At 41.0% G+C, this 20,377-nt stretch overlaps 1 protein-coding gene across 2 annotated transcripts in view; it reads right to left on the bottom strand.

Moving 5' to 3' along the window:
• The window catches only part of LOC310707235 (schwannomin-interacting protein 1), a 379,203-nt gene extending 361,831 nt beyond the window's left edge, over nucleotides 1-17,372 (bottom strand). Inside the window, exon 1 of one of the 2 annotated variants that reach the window (XM_083504196.1) lies at nucleotides 17,210-17,372. In XM_083504196.1, coding sequence (XP_083360322.1) covers nucleotides 17,210-17,218 — 9 coding nt within the window. In that variant the 5' untranslated portion in view covers nucleotides 17,219-17,372. The remainder of the gene's footprint in view (nucleotides 1-17,209) is intronic. The other variant, XM_083504187.1, reaches the window with a different exon arrangement.
• Nucleotides 17,373-20,377: the final 3,005 nt, after the last annotated feature.

Here is a 20,377-nt window from a genome sequence, read left to right as displayed (position 1 = left end):
GAGCAGGGCCTTCTCAGTAGTGGTGCCAACCTTATGGAATGCTCTCCACAGGGAGACCCAGCTGGTCCCAGCACTGAGCACCTTTGGGCAAAAGAAAACCTGGATTTCCAAAAAGACATTTGGAATCTGGTGGCTTTTATATTTACTACTTATCTGTTACAGCCATAGGTGTTATACCCCAATATATATAATTTAACACACACATATGATCTACTTGAAATTCTGGGCATGGTTACTGCATACTTACTATGAAGATGCCTTCTATTGTAACCTCTGTGCAAAGGGTTAGATGTATCAGTATCAGCAGCCTAAGATTGTGGAGCATTATAGAAGTTTTCCATTTAGAGAGAAATCTTTTGATCAATAACTATCACAATAGGATATTTTTATTCTATGAAAAATTACATAGCAAAAACGCCTTCTGTGACTGATTCTATATATATTTAATATCCTCCAAGAAAAGACATTGCCAAGTGAGTTACAACATTGACTTGGGTTCTGTAAGATAAGGTTTTAAGAGAATCAAGTGTGAACGCCATTATGATCATAACTTTATTTCAGGGGAAGAGGGTAAATGGCAGATGAACCATGTTCTACATACACGACATTTCTTGAGCGTTTAGACAAATGCCCAAAGACCAGAAAGATTGACTGTTTTATCCCTTATTAGTATGTATGCAGCCCCAATTTGCAGCACAGCCCAATTTCTGGGACCATGTTTACGGATGAGTCCCCAGAAAGCATGTATGGGGAGGAGGGGAGTGATACTTACATGTTAAAGGCTCCAAATAAGGAAGTATTCAAGATTCATTGTTAACGTGTTATAAATACATAGGTAGCTGTTACCCCAGAGACTATACACGCCAGAAAAATAAATCATCTACTAGAATAATAATAGTATCTGGACAAGTTTATATTGAAATAATATATGAGCGTAAAGTGCATTTGTTTTAATTAACAAAGCCTTGAAATATTATCTTGCCACTTTTAAGGGAACCTTAGAGGCTTTTCCAAAGTCTTTGGGCAGCGTCCAGAGATCCAAAAGTGGAGTTCTTCCCAGGTAACAGAGCTTAGCCTGCCTCCTTCCTGACATCAAACCTTTACACTGTCCCCCAAAAGTTGTTCTAATCATCTAGGTACCCTCTGGAATTACTAGGTACCCTCTGGCCACTCACACACCCACTCACACACCCACAAAGAGCGGAAATGCATCAAAGAGGACACCAGTTTGCATTTAATTTGCATATGCTAATTTATATGCCTAGGTGTACACAAGGTTGAATTTGCAGCAATTCTTAGTGATTCAAGGTTATGTTCGATTTAGTGGTTCATTGAAGGCTGGACATCACTAATAACACCCGGTTGCAAATGACATGACAGAAGCTAGATATAAATATTACTGTAAGCCAGCACAACTTTGTGACCAAGCCAAATGCAAAACCCTAGAAGGATATTGCATTATTTTTGCTGCCTGGGGCTTCAAGAATGAGGAAATTGTTGTCCAGTTTAGGGCAGCGCTTAGCTTGGCAAATGACAAGTTGGCCATGCCTGCATAAGTTACAGTCACTATGAAACATTATATATGCATGAAATATATTTAGGGAGATTTTATTTAAAGAAGCAGTCAAAATGGCTGCATACAGCACCCTTGGAAAGTTACCAGAGACCCAAAGTCCTGGCATGGCCTTTCCTGAGCCCTCATTAAATCAAGTCTCCTGACCACCACTCTAGTTTCCCACAGTGTCCTGGAGTGACACTATGTTGGGTTATGATCAGAAATTAAAGTGGCAGCCACCTGAGACTAACTGGGAAACCTGTTGCTGTTGTCACCGGTTGCTGATGCTCCTACCAGGTAAGCCAGCTGGATTCCTGTAGACAAGAGAGCCCACCAGAGGGGACTTTACCACCACACACTCCCTTGGACCTGGAGCAAATCCTGTTTCAAATTCCTTTTAGCAGTTTAACAGAATCTGTTCAGTTCCTTTTAAGTCTTTTAAGAGGAAGAGTTTGGATTTGATATCCCGCTTTATCACTACCCAAAGGAGTCTCAAAGCGGCTAACATTCTCCTTTCCCTTCCTCCCCCACAACAAACACTCTGTGAGGTGAGTGGGGCTGAGAGACGTCAAAGAAGTGTGACTGGCCCAAGGTCACCCAGCAGCTGCATGTGGAGGAGCGGGGAAGCGAACCCGGTTCACCAGATTATGAGTCCACCGCTCTTAACCACTACCCCACACTGGCTCTCCAGTATTCTCTCAAATATTCTTGGTCGCCTCCTACTGTTGCAGTAATACCGTATATCAACCACCAAATACATTTATTTTTATGTAAATTAGCAAGTGTGTGAGTGTAAAAAGTCAGCTTGCTACTCAAATTAGATTTTATTTTTATTTTTGAAGTATGCTAAATCACCAGTAACCTTTTTGGAAAATCAGGTGTGTCTTTCACAAATCATGAGAGAGGATCAACTGGAATTAAGTCTCAGGCTTTTATTATATGTTTGTCAAGAAGGAGATTTAAAAAAAAACAACAACTTTAATTTTAATTTTATTGTTACACAGCTTCTTTCCACCACACAAATACAATCTATTGCTCAATTAATATGGAGCAAAACATATTCAAGATAGGCTCAGTTAATTGCTCTCATATTATGGATTCATGGAATCACCTGCATAATATATTCTAGAAGGCTTCTGTAAAACTTTTTGAAAGAAAAATGCCCCCCAGGAATCACAAAATTAACCTCTGATCTTATTTTATTCTTTAAAAAATAGTATTAAGACTAGGGGAAAAAAGAACAGCTGGCTGAAAATGTGCAGGAAACTGCATTACATCAAGGAGTTTATTCATCAAAGCACACATACACACATGTGTTGTGTATCCCTCTTAGTAATGGGACTATCTGATTCCTCCCTATGTGTTGACACAGGAAAGTTCAAAGCCCAAAGCTCGATGGTTAACTGGAACCAGAAGCTATAACGATATAACACTGGTTTTGGCCAGACTGCACTGGCTGCCAATTTGTACCTGGGCCCAATTCAAAGCACTGGTTTTGACCTTTAAAGCTTTATGCAACTCAGGACCTCTGTACCTCAGGACTTTCCCCATGAGAACTTGCCCAGACCCCAAGATCATCACTGGAGGTCCTTTTCTGCATGCCTCCTCCCTAGGAGGTCCAAGGCAAATTTCTGCTTTTGAATCCACTGAAACCTGATTTGGAATAAACAAGCAGGGGATCGGTCTTCAGATGTCCCTCCTGAGAAAGTAGCCCAAGTATGGGTATTTCTACAATATTCTCCCCAATGAAATCATTGAACTTTTCGGCAGTCTTCAACTTTATTAATCCTTTTACACCTCTGCCATTATCTAACATGCCAACTGGGTGGTTTTCTGCTTCTAATGTAGTTAAAGAAACGTTTAAATATATATTTTTTGTTATTAGCAGTTCAAAAATCTATTTTCCACTTGCCTCATTGCCTGCTTATGGTTGCTTGGTCAGAGTTGAGGATGTTTTTATTTTCCACATTTGGACCTGACTTCCATTTCTGTAAAGAAGCCTTCTTGGCCTTTGGATCTTCCTTAACTCTAACTCACCAGCCATGCTTGCACCCTCTTGGACTTTTTGTGCCTTTCCAAATCTGTGGCATGTATTTTCTCACTGCTTCTATTCTTCTGGCTTTGAATAACCACAAATTAGGAATGCACCATTACATTGTTATTGGCTGCCTATTGTTAAACGATAACTAAATTGTGTGAATTCCAGGCAATTAACTTCAGCAAGTTGCTCAGGCTCTGAGTGCACTTCTACTGATAATGTCAAAATGTGCTCCTTTAGAGGATAGTGACCAGATTTCTGCAGGAAATAAAACTACCCAATTTTCACCAATATATACATACGTGCAAATGTTACTTTGCTTCAATGCAAATCATTGTTGGCAACCAGTTTCCCTGAAGTTAGAGCTCTGATCATTCAACTCCAATCATCCCTGGCATATAAATTTCCATGTGAACCTTTTTTAAAAAAAAAAAATCACAAATGGAGCAAACCAAGCTGATTGGGAAAATGATAAATCAAAAGAAACCAAAGCTGACATGTCTTCCCACAGGATCCCCAGCACTGGGTAGGTTCATACACCAGAAAATCCTTTAGATGGGAATCCAGTAAAATGTATGTTGAATACACATGGATATTTCTTTATAAGCAAACCATAAGCAACATATAACGCACAGCTTGGTTGAAATTGGATGGGCTTTGCCATCACATTTGATTCAACAGTGGTTTCACTAGACTGTCCCTAACCCTAGAGCAGGGGAGAGGAATTGTTGGCCCTCTAGTTGTTGCTGAACTGTAACTCCCATCAGTTCTGCCAAGCATGGCAGCATCAGGCAGGCCAAAGTTTCCTCACCAGTGCCCTACTACAACCAGCTTCTAGGATAATGCTGCACTTGGCTTCAGTAGGACTAAAGTAATTTTTAGATTTGCCCTGTTCAGAATGGTTCTACTTCCTGCTAATTTAAACCTAACTAACATAATGCCGTGCTCTTGTGGCTGATAGTGATCACTTGAACAGTTCTCATCGCTTACAACCTTTGCCTCTAGCACTTTCAACTTTTAACCACAGAGTTCATAATACAAGCTGGTTCAGCATGGATTGCAATCAAGAGATGTAGAAACACTCAGGAAGCAAGGCAGTTGCATTCTGATACGCACCTGTGCCTTTGGAAATTGCCAAGTGAAGGGGAGAAAAATACATCTGGCTCCCATAAGTGTCAAAATAATCCATTCCCTGTGAGTCAAATTACACTACACAAATTCAGTGGGTCACATATAAACATACCCAAAAGCCCTTAGACAGGATATTACTCAGAGTGGAGGAGTCACAGTTTAACTGGTTGTCCTTCTGCTCCCTCCCAAGCAAGATTGTTTTTCACCTAGGGGCCGCTAGGGGCGCATTGGAAGATGACTGACAATACCATCTCTCCGGCTCACACGAGGCAATTAAGAGGCTGATATGGGAGTATGCAGCCTCCCTTGTTACCCCAAGGATATGGGGAACACTGCCTTGCCTGCAGTTGCCATAAATCACCCCCAGGTTCAAAAAAGGGGTGACGGCACTAGGCACACAGCCCTGGTGGGAGACGGCTCGCCCTGAAGCTATCTCTAATCGCACGCCTGGTTGCAGGAGCTCAAAATAAACAATTAGAGAGAAGCAAATGCACATATTTCGAGTGAAGATCGGGAGATAAGACTGCTAATTAAAGTGATCTCTGTGAAGTGGAGTGACGGGCTGGATTCAACAATAAATCAAGAAGAAGATTCATCAAAGGATTGGTATGTTGGAGCGGGACTGAAAAGGGGGGGGGACTTTTCATTTTTTTATCTTGAGTACCCAATAACCCTCCCCCCAAGAAAGAACCGTTGCAATTACTGATTACAAGCAGGATGATTAAGAACTGTGTGGAAATAAATTACTAATCAAAGACATGGCTTGCGGGAACATCGGGAAAGGAATGGAAGCTCTTTGTGACGCAGTTATAAAAAGAGATTTGTTACGGCAGGCCTGGTCACAGGATGATCGAGGGGGAGGAAGACCATGGTTTGTTATTATACCGGACTGTGATTTTGACCTGGCAGGGCCCCCTAATTGAGGAGAGACTGGCAGGCCTGTGGAAATTAACCGACAGACTTTGAGTATTTTTTTTTACGGAGGTGCGGAAATGGCGTCTGTCTATCTTGACATGGCTCTTGGAGAAGTGTAAAATCCACACAGGATATAACAACGTTTGTTTTCAACCCACTTGTGGAGACTACCAGAGATCACAAAGAGGAATATATGATAACAACAAGAAGATGAGGAAAATAACAAAGAGAAGGTTGAACAGAACTGTGAATAATATTTGGACAGAACTGTGTACATTAAAGCAGCAGCAAGAGAGATGTTTGGATCCCTTTCTGAGCTCGAAGCATGGGTACCCCCAACAAAAAATTAAAAATTTGGCTGTGTAATTTGGAATTAATGTGATTTGGAATTAATGTGATTTGATTGGCCTGTTAATAAAAATTATTTTAAAAAAAGAAGATTGTTTTTCACCTGATTGGTGTGTGTGAACAACCAGAATGGAAATGGTTAATCATCCTCTTATCTGAACACCCTTCTTTTGACCCAATCCACAGTTGAAGGAATTGTCGCGGGCTCACGTAAATGCCCAAGGAGCAGACCAAAGTGAAGACTGCTGGTGCATGATCTGCTCCCTGGCCCCAGCCCACCCCCAGCCCACCATGAATAGACCATAATTCAAGACTGGGTTTGGCAGGAACCCAGGATGCTCTGCGACAGCCAGGAGAAGGGGCCAATGGCCACAAACAAAATGGTGTGGCTCTGGAGGACAGGGGAGCCGCCGCGCCGGGTCACAACCATCGCCCACCCAAGTACTGGGTAAGCAGCCTTTGCATTTGTTAATCTGTTTCAATGGAAAACAAACAAACAAACAAACAAACAAACAAATTAAATGGTGTCCTGAAATCTGCTTCTGACAATTTAAGCAAAGGACGGTAACAAAATGTTTTCAAGGTAGTGGCAGCTACACTACAGCACTTTTATGCACTGAATCTCAGGGATACGACAGACACATACCCAAATAGTGAAACTTTACAGATTCCTATTAAGAAAAGTCACTTTAGATTTATTCCATTCTCACCCAATAACCATTCTTTGTCAATTCATGATAAAAGATACTGCATTCAAAAATATCAAATGGGGTGGAAAATTTTGGTGAGATACTCATTAGATTGTGGGGGCTTTGTTGCCCCTTTGTTGAGGGGTGGGGTGGATGTTTGTTCTACCAAACATCACTCCAATGGTCAGTCTTCTGAAGACTTCCCTTGGCTAGGCTTTTACATAAGTGCAGGAATACTAGGAGGCTGTGTACGACGTGTCCGACAGCTGTGCATTATGGTTAGTGGCACTATTTAAACTTAGTTTAAAGTTTAGTTTATAGTATAGCCAATGTGGTGCCATACATATATTGTTTGACTACAATTCCCATCATCCTTGGCTGTTGGCCATGCTGGCTTGGGCTGATGGGAGCTGTAGTTCAACAACATCAGGAAGACACCACATTGGCTCTGTTTGACTTAGGTCATTTGGGAAAATTTTACTCATGCCACAGTACTCTACAGAATACCAGAAGGCAATGACCCCAAAATGAACACTTTCTGCTATTGCCTCTATGCTCTGAAATCCCCTTCATTTTGCCATACATGAGCCATCACCCATCATTTGCTTCAGACATCTTGTAAAAGCCTATTGTCCTGCCCAGGTCCATAAGATTGACCCTAGTATTACTAGATTTCTAGTTTTTTTTCCCCTTTGTTTTTTTGATATGGTTTTATTATTTTTAGGTTTGTTTGTTTTTGTACACTGCTTAGAGATTTTAAATATTAAGTAGTTTAGACGTGCTTTTAAATAAATAAAATAAATAAACTGGGATTAAATTCAGTCTGAAGCTCCAGGGCAATAAAACCATATAAATAAAATAATAGCGGAGGGAAAATATTAGGAAAGATGCAACCATTGGGAATTTGTAATGCAATTTTTGGAGTTGGTGGTTATATGTAATTTATCTATTCTAATGCTTGTTTGGGTTCAGTTGGGAGTCGTTGCAGGTTGCCTTGTTGTGTGAAATAAATAAAAATATGGAAAATCTCCTGAGCTCAAATTTAGCAGAGTGTTCTGGGTGTTCATCTTTTAAACATTATAAAGCTGGAGGAACATTCTTGACAGTTATAAATTCAGGCTTAGGATGCAGCAGCCAGGATGCACACAAGGCATTTGAGAACATGGTCCATGAATAAGTTAGAGCTTAGATGAAACTTTTCAAGAGTGCCTTTAAAAGCGATCTGTAGTGTATTTTTTTGTTTTGTTTTGTTAACAAAACAAGCAAAAGATACACACTGGCCAAGTGTGGGAGGATGAGCTGCCCAGGCTGCTTTCATATAGCCACTTTCCCCATTGCAGACAAACTTTGGGAATTTCTACACTACAGAATTTAAATCATTGTGGTTTCCCTAAAGAATCCAGGGATTTTTGATTACAACCTTAAAGGTTCCTGTCTAAACCAGCTTAGGTCTACAGTGCAGATGTTGTTGTTGTTGTTGTTGTTGTTGTTGTTGTTGTTGTTGTTGTTGTTGTTGTTTCTATACCATGTGCATGCCAAAACTGAGATATGCTTGTTCAGCTCATATTCTGAAGCAACCACATGGAACTCAGTGTTATGAGTAGACCTAATGAGAAAAAACAGTTTTTCATTGTGGTAAAGTAGCCAAACTCCTAATAAGCCCAACAGCAGGACCCATGTAGAATTTTTTTGGTGGGGTATTTTAACCTAAAGTGCCTGTAAAAGGAAATCATATTATAGAACAGGAAACCTGACAGCACAAAAGCTTGCCAAACAAACCTGGTATTTGCAAGGTATACAGATGGGAGAAGCTGGAGCATCTGTGCTAATTCAGTAAGGCTAAAAATGTTTTAAGGGAAAAACAACAGCTTAAAAAAAGAGAGCTTAGCATGTAAATACTAGAGTTTGATTTTGAAAGACAAAAGAGTAGATAGAAATGACCTTTGGGTAGCATAATATGAGCAGGAGATCAGAAGACTGTATAAAAATGGAGACAGGTATTTTAAAACACCTGACGGGAAGCTCACAGACGCCTGCATAATGTAAAGTTCAAGATGTCATTATTTTCTCCATGCTGTTTGAAACCAGCTGAAGTCTATTTGAACTTGATATGGTCTGTTCCAGATTAATAACTAGCCAAATGTGTTTGGCAAGACACACGTTGGATGGAGTGTTTTGGATTTGGCATGGAAACAAAGCCTCTGGTGATAATGGGTGTTGAAGACTCAGCTGTCACAGACATGCACCAGGTACTATACAGACAGCATCGTCGCAGAGAAAATGTTTTAGGCGGCTGTTCTGCAGCAGCTGGACTCCTTAGTGACCAAGCTACCCTTCACGCATGGGAGCTGAATGTCTGTGATTACATCCCACATAGCTGAGGGCTGTGTATAAATGATGCAACCATGCGAGCAAGGGACCAAACCCAGAGATCTTGCCTATTTAAAATGGCACCCTCCCTCCTAGAGAGGGTTGGTTCCGAACAGATAGGAAAGACTTATTCAGAGGTACGGAACATGTCTTGCAAGCAGAAGACCCCACAGGTTCATTCTCTGGCATCTCCAGCATTAGGCTTGGGCAGATAACCTGATTGGGACTTTGGAGAGCCACTGCCCCTCAGAGAAGCCAGATATGAGTTAGATAAGGCATTGCCCTACATATGGACCTTTAGTCCAGTATGGTGTTTAGGGTGCTAAGCTGGGGTGCTCATGGGGGCAGGGGGGTAATGGTGTCCTCCCAGCAGCAGACTGTGCTTGGCAGGACAGGGAAGGGCGAGGCAGCAGCGAGGCTCCAGGTTGGTAGCAACTCTGCAGGTACCCATCACATCTCCATCTCAATGAGCAACATGCCAGTACCAGGAAGACACCACTGCCACTGCTGCCCTCACAAGCCACCACTGGGGCCCAGGCTGATTCAAGTTCCAATGGCTTGATTATTATTATTTTTGTCTCAGAACTACCGGAATTGACCGATGATTGTCCACAAACCGGCAGTGTTCCACGAAGTCTGATTTTTAACAACTAAACGAAGCAAGTAGAAGAGATCATTTGGAGCTCAAAAAGAAACTAAATTTTGGAGGCACTTGGGAGGCAGAAATGCATCTGAAAACCAGTTGCTGGAAACCACGGGAGGGCAGAGTGCTCTTCTGCTCATGTTCTGCTCCCAGAGGCCACTGTGAGAACAGGCTGCTGGACTAGATGGACCAGACAAGGTGGAGGTGGTGCTGTTGAGTAACCCCTTCGTTCTTGCAGGAGCTGTGATGCCCATTTTTAAAGACTGGTGGTGATATTCACACCCATCCCAGGGCTCCTCCAGATTACCTGTTTATTCAGCATCAATCCTGATCTGCTTGTACAAATCATATGCAGTAGTTAGACCATGGGTGGGCAAACTAAGGTACGGGGGCTGGATCCTGCGCAATCACCTTCTAAATCCGGCCAGCGGATGGTCTGGGAATCAGTGTGTTTTTACATGAGTAGAATGTGTCCTTTTAATTAATATGTATCTTTGGGTCATAGGAATTCGCTCCCCCCCCCAAAAAAAATAGTCCAGCCCCCCACAAGGTCTGAGGGACAGTGAACCGCCCCCCTGCTGTAAAAGTTTGCTGATCCCAATTTTGCTGATCATTTGTTCTGATTCATTTCTGGATGATCATACAACAATGAGCATTCATCCTCCATTCATCTTGATTTGCTTGTGAGGTTTTTTAAATGCCTTCTCTCAAGTCATTTCTTCACCTCACATGTTTCAAGGCACTTCCCTGTCCCTTTCCAAGCTGAAAGAAGGCCCATGTATATATAAATATATAAAAGGATGTCACATAGAGGAGGGAGAAAGGTTGTTTTCTGCTGCTCCAGAGAAGCGGACACGGAGCAATGGATCCAAACTACAAGAAAGAAGATTCCACCTAAACATTAGGAAGAACTTCCTGACAGTAAGAGCTGTTCGACAGTGGAATTTGCTGCCAAGGAGTGTGGTGGAGTCTCCTTTTTTGGAGGTCTTTAAGCAGAGGCTTGACAACCATATGTCAGGAGTGCTCTGATGGTGTTTCCTGCTTGGCAGGGGGTTGGACTTGATGGCCCTTGTGGTCTCTTCCAACTCTATGATTCTATGATTCTATTCTATGATTCTATGTTTTTAAAAAAGAGGGTTTGTTGTGTTAGGGCGACAGAACCCTTTACTCCACTTTACATGCAGAAACCTAAAATTCTGGCATCCACTTGAATCCCTTCCACAAAATAATGACAGCCTGGATGCATGGACCGAGACAGATAAAATGAAGGGGGGAAATTTGTAGAAGGGTTAATGAAAGACCCGTACCAGTTAATAGGAATGATAACCTAGACAGGAATGCACATGGAAGGGGTGAATGGGACACTGTGACCAGAATAAGGCTAGGACAGCAACTGAACCAACTTTTTGTCTACCAACAGTGGTCAAACAGATGCTATAGCATAGATTCACACTAAGGTGTGATAGCAAATCCCCTGTGGCTATTCCGCTTCTGGCTTGAAAATGTATTGTCATTAGAAATGAAGGCTGCACTTCTGGTTGTCACGACAAAAAACTCTCATGGCTTACAGCCATGCTAATCTGTTTTGAATTGATTAAGCAGTATTGTGCAGCCACTGCAGCTTTTGAGTCATCTTCAAGGCGGCCCAGCGCTGAGTAGATTATAGTAGCCAACCCTCAAGGTTATATGGCTCATCATGGTGAAATGCCCTGTTCTATGCAAGGGTAGAAACTGCACAAGTTCAGCACTCCTGGCTGCTACCATTACCTGCTTATTCAGGAGTAAGACAGGTTTCAGGAGCACTTAAAAACACACACACACCAAGATCTCAGTACACATTGAATGTAGAATATAATGTTGTGTGTACACAGCCTTAGAAGCATATTCACAAATAAGAACTCTGATTAACAGAGAGTTAAGAACCACTTTGAACCAGGGCGATTGAACGAAACAAGGTAGCTCAGTTGGTAGAGCATGGGAGTCTTAATTTCAGAGTTGTGGGTTCGAGCCCCAAATTGCGCAAAAAGATTCCTGCATTGCAGGGGTTTGGACTAAATGACCCTTGTAGTCCCTTCCACTTCTATAGTTCTGCGATTCTACTCAGCGCTCACATACAAACATTTCCCATGCCACTGAGACCAATTTTGCACTTGTGAAAATCAAAAACATTTTTGGCTTAAATGATTTTTTAAAAACTGGAATCATCAAAAAATTTATTCTGGAGAAGCCAGATTGGTTTCAACAGCATTTTTCTAGAGTAGGGTAAATACGTCATTTCCAGTTTCTCACCGTTTCCCATTTTTTAGTCTACAGTTGTCCTTATTTCATTATCAGTTTGTCATTTTAAAAAATTAAGTTCTCATGAAAATTCATCAGCATTTTAGTGCAAATTTCTCCTAATATACACATATCCTATATGCAAGTTTGCCCAACATACATATTTTTGCAAGGCAAGTTAATGTATTTTTAAATGTCATTTTCACTAATATATGCACTTTTTAAAAGCAAACTTTACCATGGTTATATGTATTTTTGTACATCTTACTTGACTGGAGAGCTGCATTGCAAAATTCAGGAGAGTGTGAATTTTGAAGAACATCTTTGTTTCAGTTTGTGCACTGTTTTGAAAAGTGTGGATTTGGTAGATTCACTTTTAAAGGCAAACTGAAAGTCTCAACCCCATCCCTACAAAAAGTAAAAAGCTTTATTATCATAGATCAGAAATATGTATTTTCTTCCAGGTGCAGCTGATTTTATATCAATCAAGTATTAATTTCCAAATTTGGAACTGCCAAACATATCATACTGACCCACTTTTTTCTCTGTTTAACCCTGCAGTTACCCATGGAAACTAGTGCAAACTAAAATCAATTGCTCATGAGCTCCCAGTTATTACCTTTTTTAAATGCAACAAGCACCTTCAAACTGATCCTCTTCCCAACACCTCATCCAATTAGCTGGACTCATTCACAATTTCGTTCTACTCATTTTAATTTCTACGGAAAACAAGCTGCAGGCACTGTGTGTGGAGAGGGGTTTTGTACCACCCTAAAATAGCGGTACAGCTTTATGAATGGGAGCTTTTGTATGCCAGACAAGCTATCTATAGAAATTTTCACCTTACTTGTTGAGCTAGTTACTGAGATTCAAAGTCCACTGTGTGCTCCTTTGGTACATTATATTTCCTTATTATATCTATCACTATGGTTGCTTTGTGTGATGTCATTATCATCCTGTTTTATATACTCTGGAAGCCAGCAGCCCATAGAAGAAGCTGATTAGTACAGAACAAAATATGAAACTGTTCCCTGTTTCCCTCTCCTTGTCTCAGACCATTTTTTAAAACCTCTCTGTCCATTTATTTTAATATCCCCCTCTTCCCTCAGGTGCCTGTGCATAGGTCCATCACTTACTCTGCATCCTTCCTTCAGCCACTTTGTTTCTGGACCACCAGCAAACCCCAGTCCTCAGACTCCCCCACAGAATACCGTATTTTTCCGTGTATAAGACGAGCCTTTTTGACCCAAAAATGAGGTTCAAAATTTAGGTTCGTCTTATACACAGGTAGTGCTGAGGGGGAGTGGGCAAATGTTTTTTTGGCATGAGCCTGAGATTTTAAGTGGTGTTTTGCCGCTTGATTGTTGGGGAGGGGGCTGAAAATCGCTCACCCACCGGAACGAAGCCCGAGCCCGAGATTGGAAGCGGCAATTGTAAGCGACGCAAGTGGTTGTGTGCTGCTCTCTGGTGGGTGAGTGGTTTTCAGCATCCCTCCCCCAAATAATCCTCCCCCAAAGCTCAATCCCCCCTATTTCCTAAATTTTGAGGGCCCCTATACATGGGGACATCTTATGGACGGAAAAATACGGTATGTGTGATGTTTTAATCCTGGCCAAATTGGAAATTTATCCTTCTCCCACAGTCAACAGCTGGGCTGAACATGTCCGAAGAGCTTTGTTGTCTGAGGACTTGGAATAATTGTGAACATTCTATGCCATCTGGTTTCAAGGGCTTCACCAGCATAAGCACAGTCCAGTGTACACAATTGTGTACACAGTGTACACAATTGTCACATATTTATCCCACCTCTCCTGTAAGGACCCCCAAGCAGCATATATGGGGGGGGGAGTAGCCCATTTTATCCTACAATAACACTGAGAGGTAGGCTAGACAGAGATAATAATTGACAATCCAGTAGTGTTCATGATTGAGCAGATATTTGAACCACTATAAAGAACTTTCCTGAGGTCATATAGTGGTCAATTTATTATACTCACTGGAAATGATTGCAATGATTTCACAGCACGTATGACTTCACAACATGTACGGCAGAGCCAAAACATATATGTGCATAGTCAGTTTACATTACATTACATTACATTACATCCACATTCTTCACATAAATGAGAATTGCCATATACAAAAAAGTTATGGGAGAGTCACCCGCAGATGTGCATGAAACATTATAGTTCTTTAGGCTGTAAGTCAAACCTATAGAAGAGAAGGAAACCCAAAGCAGGCAATGACAGAAGCTTCTGATCTATAAAATGGCTTAATTTGTGAACAAGTAGAGCACAATTACGGTGTTTTATGCCACTAAGCTGCCTTTCAAATAAATTATGTATTCAATATGTAATTAAAGTTCCAAGGTTGGCACTTTGTGTGTGCTGACATTTGTAATATATAGGCAACCATTAGCAAATGGATACCGAGGCTTTGGCTGGACAATTGAGTGAATCAAAGTCTAACCACCTTTTGGTAAATTAATCATCACTAATGCACATTTTCATTTGTGTGAATTAACAAAATAGTCTGTAATTGTCCAATAAATTTGTTAGAGAATGCTGAGGCTTAGATTTATATTAGTTCTGCATAGCCCATTAGTCAATATTTTAAATTCCAAGCCAAGAACTGGTGTAAGATTATTCTACTGAACAGATATCACCGTATATTTGAGTCATAATACAACCCTGTCTGCAAAGATTATGGTCCAAGGTTCAGCAGCAAACAGAGCTGAACAAAACACACAAACTTCCTTTGGTGCAAGATTCACACAACCATATTGGTTTTGAGGCGGGGGGTTGTTCCATCATGAATTGATTTCTGCACTCCCTAAGAGACAGATCTTTACCAAATTGGGTTGTCTCACAGCGAATCTTATCAGACACTATCTGAGCATTCAAAAACATACAGTGACAATCACATGAGAGGGTTCTGTGAATTTGCTCTGCCCAATGTTTCCACATGGTGATATTATATCTGAAACTGGGCAGCCAGTCAAGTGTTGCCATGAGGTGGAGTTCTCAATTCACAGACATCCTTGTATGCAGGGGAAGGTGGGTAAGTGTGGCGCATTCCCATCGCTCACACAATTACAGCTGCCTGTTTTTGAACACCTGGATAAGGCTACTATCATACCATGGAACTGCATGCAGTTTCATGTGGAACAGCAAAAGTATTCCAATGGGACAACACAATCCACCTTGAAAAGGCTTTCCAAGAGCTGCTACCACAAAATATTTGAGCTTTATTTGACTGTTTTCTAAGGACGCAATAAGGAATTAGTAGTTTGGAAGTATGTCCAATCAAGAGCATGCTTTGTCATGCTGCTGGTGGCTTGCACAGCTTATGGATGTGGTGAATTGTAGGCTGTGGTGCAGTTCTCATGGAGCACTGCTGGTGTGAAATCTATTGTGCATCTTTTGTATTATTCATAACAGAAAAATCTATGATGCACCTTTTGTCTTGGTACTGATTCCTCTAGTTCCAGATTTGCACTAAAGCATGAAACCAGGGGCACAGGACACTCCCATATGGCATGGCTCAACATGCTGATGTGCATGGGATATTGTGGAATTGGTCCAACTTACAGCCACTTCTCCTAGTCTCCTAGTCTTCATCAACTCTGCTCCCTATCATCTTTTGATACCCTCCTTGAATAATGTGTTTGCACTCAGACCCTCAACCTGGAGCAAGTTAGCAACTGAATCCAGGACCACAATTTAATACCAATGCAAAGCTGCGATGTCATTTAACTCGTATCACAGCTTTGATGCACCAACATGGCAGAATACTGTGGATTAGCTTACAATTCACGCCAGAGGTATCTTTCCAAAGGACACACTCAATGCAATAAAAAAAATATGAATGCAGCTTCCAAAGGTCAACCTGCCAGTGTTAACCTACCATTGCCCAAATAGTTGCATCTGAACCGAATACCAGTTAGCCATCTCAGAAATGCACCATTCCACTTTATTTGTCCCTTAAGTTAATAGCATGCAATGCTTGGATTCTTAGCTATGTAGCCTATCTACAGGTTTTGTAAAGATAGAGCAATGCTGTAAAAGTTTAATCAATACATGAGGATATTTAAATAGGGAATATAACAACAAATTAAAAATTAGATTTTTAGGAAACAGTATTATAGTGAGTTCACAGCGGCTTATGCAGTGTTACAGTGCCATCCTATGCTTTTGTACTCAGAAGTCAGTCCGACTGTGGTCAGTAGAGCACCAGGTAAGTATAATGATGGCAGACTAAGTGCTCCCAGGTAAGTATAATGATGGCAGACTAAGTGAATGTTTTATGCCACACCTATCAGCCAACAAGTAAAATGTGGAGCCTTTCTGTACTTGGGAGTGATATCGGTACTTTTTTGTATCCTTCTATGCCATCTCACATCTAGATCACTAGATGCTAGTGAACCATCAGTGGTGACACTAATCTTTAGACGTCTCCCCCAAAGCATTTTGATAAGTTAACTTTAATTACTACAAATTTACACTAGGACTAAGCTCAGAGCCACATGTCAGACAGATCTCAACTGAGCACAACTGATCTGCCTTTTTACACAAATATGTAGCCCCCCCCCCCCCAGAAATACTCATGGTAAAACAACTCAGTACTTGGTTTCAGAGGTTTACATTGATCTACTTATTATTCAAGGTGAAGTATTTAGAACAGCTATAATGCCTCCTGAATAATGAAGCTCAGGAACCCTAGGAGGTTACTCTGAACCACAACCACATTTTTCTCTCTACAGGAGTTGCAAAACAAAAAGACAAAAGACATATTTTTTATTAAAAAAAAAATCTACAAAGATTCTGCCACAGCAGCAGGATCTTTGCTATTTCAGAGTTCATTGAGTCTCCAGATATTTATTCAGTCCTTGCTTTTAAATCTATTGCTGTCAGACAAGTATCTCATCTCAGCACTCAGACATACTGGTGTGAACAGTAGTCTTCAATTTCAGTTTGCTTTGAAAAACTTACTCATTCTAAATTGCCTGTGCTGATCTCTATTTGCACAAGATTTGCTCCGAAAGAAAATGTTACTTGGATGAGAATCTTCTACACAGACACCTTAAATACATTTAGTTTTAAAACAGCACACATAACTACACATATACCTTAATACAGAAACACACACACACCCCATATTCACATTCAGTTCACTCAGAAAGATGCATAAAAATCAAGGGGGAAACCCCTGCATGGTTTATTTAGTAAAAAGGTATACATTACCAGATGCATTGTGAAGTTGCAGGATCACCTGCAGAGGAGAGAGAAAATACTAGGAATCGGATGCTGCCACAGTATTCCTTAATATTACACAGAGCCTGATCTGACTGTTACAGAATACCAGCAAAGTGTGAGGCTGGAAAACCTTTGAGTTGAGCTCACTCTATAGGCATCAGAAAGCCTCAAAGGGGAGTGAGAGGAGGGAGGGAGCGAGGGAGGGAGGGAGAGAGAGAGAAAGAGGCAGCCCACAAATAGCTAGATGAGAAACTTCTGGCACCTTTCCAGCCCAGGAATGAATTCACTGTAATTTGGAGATATATAGTGAAGGAAATGAAGGGAAACTTAGGTTTACAGATGGATTTGTCCCTGCTTAACCGGCTCTGCAAATATGTGCAGGCTTTATCTCAGCTAATTTTAAAATGCTGTTCCAGAAATAATACTGAACAAATCTGACTCTCCCCCCACAAACACACACAGATATCTCACACACACACACATGTAGCAGTTCTGACCAGCTTCCCCAGATACCAGTACCAACTTCAAACGGATCATTCCATCAGCTATTTGCTCTGCATTTTATTAATCCCAGCACAGAGCTGTTGTAGCAAATCTAATTCCTTTTATGCCTGAAAGTGGATTCATACCTCTTTATAATGCACTTTAGACATATAAACAGCTTTATGCCATAGTGAATTTCTGATACCACACCAAGAAACTAAAATATAGTTCCCAAAAAAATCTTTCTCTCATTCACAAACACACACAATCTCATACAAGAAGAGACCAGCACTATTAAAATGAAGGTATTTGAGACTTTTCAGTAAGAGCATAAAGAAAGAACAAAAATCTGAGCCCTGAACAAAAATGGCTGTCAACAAATTGTAGATATATGGGTGAAAAGAGGCAGTAAAAATAGTTGCACCTAATATGAAAGCCATTTCTACCCATTCAGTATAGGCAAATCTCCCCAGTTGAAGAACCCCCTAAAAAAGAAAAGACTAAATGACTGGATCCAGATGAAGTTTGTTATAGTATTTTAGTCCTACTGAAATTAATGGGTCAAATTAGCCATGACAAACTTGTCCCATTTGATTTCAATGGGAATGTGGCTGCTGTCCTTCAAGCAGTTAGCTGGGAGTAAATCCCATTGAACCCATGCTTACTTCTGAGTAGGCATGTATAGAATTCTAAAGCATGAATATCTGGATTGAGCCCTATATTTTTTTTACTGACCAATTGTTCCAAGAGCATAAAACAAACCCACGTTTAGGTGAGTTCAGATATTTTTTGAAACTACACTTATTTAAAATAAAAATACTCGAAAATGAAATACATCTTTCCAAGTACTCACCAAATTGCATGCTGGTTCCAGTAAAAAAACACTGTGGCTAATAAGAAAATAAAAATAGTATTAATGTTCAAAAAACCAACCAATATGATTAAAATGCATTTTCTAAGGTTGTTCTTCATGCTGTATATCCTTAAGGCTGAATTCACACAACTGCTTTTCTATCATCATGAGATTTTTTAAAAATATGATGACTCCATGGTGGGAACCATGTCAAACTGAATATCGTAAATGGCCCAGCAGGCATTCAGTTCCCAAGTCACCCCACAAAACGCAAACCTTCAGGTCTTTCAGGCTGCAGATAAGTCATGCACTGGGCTCTTTTCACAAGAACCAAGTCTGTTTCTGAAATAAATATTTGTTGTGGAGGGATCGAAACATACAAAGAAATAGAAATAACAACTTTCTAAAATGTTAATTTGAGAAGCCTTCTCTCTCTTTTTATTATTTAATACTGGGTTTGATTCTCAAGTTCCTTTAACTATCAAATGGATAGAATCCACCTCCTACAGAAGGAATCTGTCCACTGGTTAAAGGAGTCCATGCTTCAGATCAATTCTTCTGTTGGAGGGAGCCAGTAGAGCCCAATGGTTGTGTCAAAGATGAGGAACCAGGAGCCAAAAGCAACGCTCCAGATTCTCAAAAAAATTCCCAGGCCACACCACCTCCCCAGCCACACTCCTCTTCTCCAGTCCTACTCTGTACCCTTCTTGAGAGTTTTTGTTGGAATGTGTCCTTGAACTCTAATAATGCTTTTTGCTTGCCTGGATGGCAACTAGCTGGCTGGTGCAGAAACAGGACTACTGAACATGGTAAAAACCACATTTGTTGCTCTGCCTGCTTTTGCCACTGGCCCCACCCATCCCAGTATGATTGTCCCTGGAAAGTAGCCCAGAAAGGTATGTGGCCCTCAGGCTTGAACAGGCTCCCCACCACTGCACTAGTTGTATTAGCTAGGGAGAGTTCAAATCCCCTCTTGGCCATACAGCTCACTGGGTGTCAGGGGAAAATCACTTTCCCTCAGCCAAATGTATATTGCAGGGTTGTTGAGCAGGTAAAATAGTGGGTGGGGATCATATAGGCTCCTTGGGGAGAAGGTGGACTATAAATGTAGTAAATGATGAATCCATGTGTAAGAATTCAGAACAGGATACAGTGGTACCTCGGATTACATACGCTTCATATTACATTCGCTTCAGGTTACAGACTCCGCTAACCCAGAAATAGTGCTTCAGGTTAAGAACTTTGCTTCAGGATGAGAATAGAAATTGTGCTCTGGCGGTGCAGGGGGCAGCAGGGGGCCCCATTAGCTAAAGTGGTGCTTCAGGTTAAGAACAGTTTCAGGTTAAGAACGGACCTCCAGAATGAATTAAGTACTTAACCTGAGGTACCACTGTATATTGGTTTATGAATAAAACCTCACAGAATATAGTAGGACAGGGGAGAAGGGTTAATTGGTTTCCAGGCTTATAGTGCTGATTATTACCTGACAGAAAACAATTTTACTGCATGTACTAGGACTGTACCAGTTGGTTGCCAATGCAAGTTGCACTATAGTGCAAAACTAGCATGCAGAAAAGATACAGGATCTAAACACCAGATTCCTATTCCTTCCTGTTAACAACTCTTTCCTAAAAAATCCACAGGGTTGGCTACCTTTCAACATTACCTGCCCCACCCCGCCGTCCTGTGCTCTTCCATAAATTTTACTCTACAGGAAATGTAATATATGTGTAGGACCTTGGTTCCACTTGGATCTCACCATACAGTGACAGTGGGGGGATCATCATGCGGTGAGAGAAAGTGTGCTCCTGGTAGATTTT

The sequence above is a fragment of the Podarcis liolepis genome (assembly GCF_965112155.1).
Source record: "Podarcis liolepis genome assembly, chromosome: 5".
In the NCBI taxonomy this organism is placed as follows: domain Eukaryota; kingdom Metazoa; phylum Chordata; class Lepidosauria; order Squamata; family Lacertidae; genus Podarcis; species Podarcis liolepis.
The sequence above is the reverse complement of the archived record's forward strand: the minus strand, read 5'-3'. Positions and strand labels throughout refer to the sequence as shown.